General features: G+C 40.3%; 1 protein-coding gene across 1 annotated transcript; it reads left to right on the top strand.

Annotated features, from left to right (window-relative positions):
* Positions 1 to 1,676: 1,676 nt before the first annotated feature.
* On the top strand, positions 1,677 to 4,422 carry LOC111220528 (piggyBac transposable element-derived protein 3-like). The gene is made up of 3 exons (XM_022743611.1): positions 1,677 to 1,734; positions 2,208 to 2,411; positions 2,876 to 4,422. The coding sequence occupies exons 1-3, from the start codon at positions 1,677 to 1,679 to the stop codon at positions 4,420 to 4,422; spliced, it is 1,809 nt and encodes a 602-aa protein (XP_022599332.1).
* Positions 4,423 to 5,844: the final 1,422 nt, after the last annotated feature.

Here is a 5,844-nt window from a genome sequence, read left to right as displayed (position 1 = left end):
ACTCAGAAACATGATTACTTTGTTCTTTTATCTGAGAAAATTTTTACACAGTGATTTACTTCTACCAATGTCTTTTCACTAATACTAGTTCACATTGAAGTGGTGACGTGCTGACGTGCTGTGGTCAGTGTTGTGTCCCATCTCCAGTCAGTTTCTGTTACTGGTAGAGTTTATTGCTGCTCTTTCTGAACACTGTTAATATTGTGGTTTTCTTTCTTGCTGTTAATCTGTCTAACTACCTGCTGTATATTCAAACTTACACTAGCACTTAGAGCTCTCTGCTCCTTTTAGCGACTTTCACTAACTCAGCAGTTGTTTACATGCTGTTTAAATCTGCTAGTTACTTTAGCTTAGCATTTAACATTAGCTTCTCTCTCTTTCCCTCTCTCTCGCTCGTTCGGTGTGGTGTTGTAACTGCAGCAGACATCACACACACTCACATACAGACTTACACACACACACTACTAACGCAGTGTCCAGGGAGAAATGGACAAAGCAGATTCTTATTGGTTAATTAGACTCATTACCAATTAATTGGTTGGTTTCATTGCTTTTCTAACCTGGGAACTGATATATCTTGTAACCTAAAGATGTTCTTTCATTTTATAGTTTTATCATATATTATTATTATTATCAGCCTATAACATGTTTAACCCCTCTCCCCATTTTCAAATGTAACACAGTAACACATTTACTCAGAAATATTTTAACTGACTTTATCTGAGAATATTTTTACACAGTGATTTACTTCTACTGATGTCTTTACACTAATAGTAGTGACGTCGTTCACTTGTTGACGTGCTGACATCAGTGTGATCTTGTCTCTCTCTCCCTCTCTCTCACTTGCTCAGTGTGGTGTTGTTGTAAGTTCACTGTAGAGGATTGTGATATTTATTACATCTTCAGCGATGCCTGCTGTCTTTAGGTACAGCTCTGCTCACTAACCGGAGCCAACTGCGCACTCTAATTGCCATCTCTGAATATACTCCTCAAAAAAGTCAGACAAGCTCTTTTAAACCCCACAATTTCCAACCTTCATTGACAATTTTTATATTAAAAATGTAGAAATTTTGTTTTGTATAATATATTTTACAGTTTTTGAGGAAGTGATGGGAGTACCCTCCACTTCTCCTATTGACTGCAATACAAGGTGTTACTGGGCAGAAATGGGCAAAGCTGATTCTGATTGGCTAAGTAAACTCATTGATTCTTAGTCTTTTAACTCAGGTGTGAGAGCAACTCTAAGATAAATCAACACGGTGTATTAGCATGTATTTGCTTGTACTTGTGTGTGCATGTTGATGTGCGGTTCTTTGCATGTGTGTACATGTCTTTCTATAATCGTGAGGACAATTTTGGTTAAAAACTATTATTGTGTGGTCATTTTGGCCGGTCCTGACAACTTCAAAGGGCTGAATAAAGGTTAAAGACACACAAACTCCATGACCATCATATGGATATTAACTGTGTAAGTGTCTCAACCTGGTAACACAAGCATTTTGGAGGCTGTATCCTCCTAAGGCTTAGCGGCCACATACGTGGACAGCACTTTATAGCTCTTATGTCCACAATCGTGTTCAATGCTGAATTGGGGGTGTTATGGACACGTAGGTGGGCACTTACACTGCCATCTGGTGGTGTCAGAAGAGTATAACATACTACGGTAAAAATTCAACATGGCGGCAAACATGACGGAAGATTCAATCGGCCGCTCCATACACAAACATCGACCAGGTAAGAAGTCCTGCCTTATTTTATGGCTTATTCTTATTTAGATATTTATAGAAGCGTTGGACGTTTGTCATGACAAGCAAATTTGGAAAAAAAAGTGTAAAAATAAGAACGTAGCATGACGCTAAACATGATGTACACGTATGTGTACTTATGGACTAACGCTCCTCAAAACAGCTAATATACTAGTAAACATGCACACATGTAAAATGAGAAAATAAGTAGAGTTACAAGGCTGTACATTGTCTAAATGTAATGAATAACAATTCAATCACTAAATACATATATACATACATAAATTAGTTGGGTTAAAAATGTCAGTAAAATGTAATATGCTAGTAAACTAAGCTAGCTTGCAGCTAACTCTGGTGCAGCTAAAATCTGTACATTGTACAGTACCATTGAAATAATTTACAAATAAATAATGCATGAATGACATTGATTTGTATTTGATTTTGTCATGTTTTTATTTCCAGAACGTTTTTCTGTGCAAAAAGCTTTGGAGCTACTTGGGTTAATTGATGGAGACAACTCAGATTTAGAATTGTCTGACAACGATGATCCCATCCTGGATGAACATTACCAACCATCACCACAGGAGGAAAGCAGCAGTGAGGATGAGGGTGACAGTAGTGATGATGAGGAGCCCATTCCCGAGCCCACTGAGCATAGCAGAGGACGTAAAAGTGTCTGTGGTGCAGATAATGGTTAGCCAAAACCCAGTAGATTTTTGTTTATATTATGTAGTTAGGGCCTCAGGGCTACATGAAGGATTGGAGGCAAAATGCTTATTTACAACACTTGTTGGCAGGTTCATTGTCAGGGACAGAGAGTACAGGGACAGGTTCATCCCGCACTCCCAGACGTCGACGTCGAACTAAAACAGTTGAGACCGACAGCTCAGAAGATGACTCTGAGGAGCCAGCACCAGGACCAAGCCAAACCAAAAAAAAAGAAAAAGGGAGAGTCCAAACAAGGTAATTGTTATTATTTTAGCATGCCTTGAGGGTAAATCTTCAAATTTCATGTAAACGTCCACACAGATTCAAGTATTTCATACACCAATAGGCCTACACCTCATTTGCTTACATGGGTAAAATGTAACTTACTGCAATACTATTTTATTCTGATTCTGGTTGTGCAGGACGTGGAATACGCTGGAAGGCTACTCCATTGACGCCGAACCTCGCAGAGTATCAGCATCAGGATGAAACTGATCTGGACAGACATGGCTGGACCCCACTAGACTATTTTGAACAGTACATAGATAGAGATCTGATGACACTGATTTCAGAATGTTCTAATGTCATGTCACTGTCTAAGAGTGGGGACCCACTCAACATGTCAGTCAATGAGGTTTACCACTTTTTTGGTGCCTGTATTTTGATGTCCTGCATCCGATATCCAACCATTAGGATGTATTGGTCCAAAGCCTTGAAAATCACTGCCATCACTGACAGATTCACGCGTGCCAGATTCTTCAAACTGAGGGGAGCAATAAAAGTAGTAATTGATGATGATGTGCCTGAAGACCTGAAGATGTCTGACAAATTCTGGAGGGTGAGGCCTTTTCTGGATCGGATTCTGCGAGGCTGCAAGTCTCTGAATCGACCTGATTGCGCATCAATTGATGAGCAGATGATACCTTTCACAGGAGCTTGTCCGTACAGACAATATCTGCCAATGAAGCCAAACCCAGTTGGCATAAAGAACTTTGTTTGTGCTACAGCAGATGGCATTGTGCTTGACTTTGAGCTCTATCAAGGTACAAATTCACTGATGGAGAAGGTCGAAGAACCCGAGGGCCTGGGTTTGGGAAGCTTAGTCATTGAGTGTCTGTGTCAAACTCTGCAACGTGGCACAAAAGTGTATTGTGACCGGTTCTTCACCACCATCAAAGGTGCGCAACAAATGATGGAGAAGGAGCTGTACCTAACTGGTACAATAATGAAAAATCGACTTGCTGGAGCGAACCACAAGTTACCCTGTGACAAAGCCATGAAAAGCGCAGGAAGAGGTACTTCATCAGAAGTGTCCGCTGAAGATGGAAAGTTGTGTGTAGTGAAGTGGTACGACAACAAACCAGTATTGATGATGTCTGTTGTTCATGGTACACAGCCTGAAGACACCTGCCAGCGCTGGGACAAGAAGTTGAAACAATATGTCACTGTTTCGCGACCAAGCATTGTCCGTGAGTACAACACCAAGATGGGTGGAGTTGACTTGATGGATAGAATGATCAGTTACTATCGCATGAGCACCCGTACTAAGAAGTGGACAATGCGGATGGTAATGCACTTCACGGATCTGGCTTTAGCCAACAGCTGGCTACTCTACCGCAAAGACCATGCAATATGTGCTGGACCAAAAACAAGACCCATCCAGTTCCTTCAGTTCCGTATGGAAGTAGCAAAGATCCTTTTGGCCCAGCATCACAGTGCTGACCTATCGGAACAATCAGAGGAAGAAGAAGATTCAAATCAAGCGGGAAAACGTCATGTGACAGAGTTGCCCCATGTCTCAGTCCGCAGAAGGGCTAATGCCCACCTCCCAGAGATGATTAGCCTGAAGAATGCGATGCACTGCAGACAACCAGGCTGCACCGGAAGAACCCGAGTGCGTTGTGTGACCTGCAAAGTGTTCTTGTGCTTGCAAACCGAACGCAACTGTTACTCAGACTTTCACACATAGGTGATGGCAGTGATTTTCAAGGTGTGTACATGTTCCTACAGTGTACATGTACTCTTTGTGACATTAGGTATGTGTGTGGGTGGGTGGGTGTGGGTGTGAGTGTGTGTGTGTGTGTGGGTGGGTGTGAGTGTGAGCGTGTGCGATTTGTCACATTCCTCCTCATTAACTCTTCTCTTCTTAAGTTCTGTGAAGGTCACCAGGTGACCCCTGGGCCTCCGTAAGTAGGGGTCCTTCTGTCCTCAATGATTGCACCCTTTCACATATCCTTTTTTTACATTTAGTTACAGTATGGCTCATGTGAAATACAAAATTTCACATGAGCCATACTGTAACTGTGACTGTCAAAAAGGGGCAACATTTGTTTCTTTTTTTCACTATGATGTGTTCTCATATTTTTTTCACTATGATGTTCAAAACACATTAGTAGCCTGATGCAACTGTGACAATTAAAAAAATGATTTGAATGTTTTATATTTTGTTACAGGCATACAATGTCATCCTGCAATTACTGTTTGCAGCTTTTCAAATGATCCTTGCAGTAGTTCACACTGTCCAAACGGGGCAAAAATGCAATGTTTCCTTGTTGTTTTTACTTTCTAATATTCAAAACATGTTCAAAAATGTGTGTGTATGTGTTATTAATACATGCAAAAGCAGTCAGGAAAAAAACTGCTGTGTTCAAGGTGGAAATAAAGAGTTTTTCATTCTATTACACAATGGTGACTTAATTGGGTTTTATGGAAATTCGGAACTAGAGTCCACATATGTGGACATCATTTTTCTCTAAAAGTACATCATATCAAAAGATGATTCTTAGTTTTTATTCTAATTAGGGTCCAATAAGCCCAAATAGCAAAGAGAAATAAAAAATGCATGTAAAAAAAATGCCTGGGCCTTAGGAGGGTATGGTAGACAGCTCTACTGCCACACACAACAATACACAGATGCACATTGACAGACACACACAAACATCATCTTACTTTTTTGATATTCACCTTCAAAATAAGAGTCTCAACCAGGTAAAAATAACTTACTGGAGGTTCTGTTGGACAGCTCTACTGCTACACACAAAAACACACACATTGGATTAACCTCCAAAATAAAAGTCTCAACATGGTAAAAGGGAATTATTGGCTGTTGTATAAAACCTCATGCAATTTATACTGCCAAACACAGACACATAGACACTTTCAAAATAAGAGTCTCAAAAAGGTAAGAGGTAAGGTAGGTCATAAAAGTTCAATCTTAGAAGCTATTGTCCACATGGGGATATAGTGGTATAGCGTTATTGCAGATAAACGTCTGTTAGGGCATGTACATGCATGTATACATGTCTTGCTATGGTTGTTGGCACAAATTTGGTTTTGAAACCATCAGTGTGAGGTTATTTTGGTCACTCATGACAGCTTCAAAAGGCTTTTT

This window comes from Seriola dumerili, unplaced genomic scaffold (genome assembly GCF_002260705.1).
Source record: "Seriola dumerili isolate Sdu_G_001 unplaced genomic scaffold, Sdu_1.0 BDQW01000070.1, whole genome shotgun sequence".
NCBI classification, from domain to species: Eukaryota; Metazoa; Chordata; class Actinopteri; order Carangiformes; family Carangidae; genus Seriola; species Seriola dumerili.
Note: the sequence above shows the minus strand (reverse complement) of the source record. Positions and strands in the feature narration are given on the sequence as shown.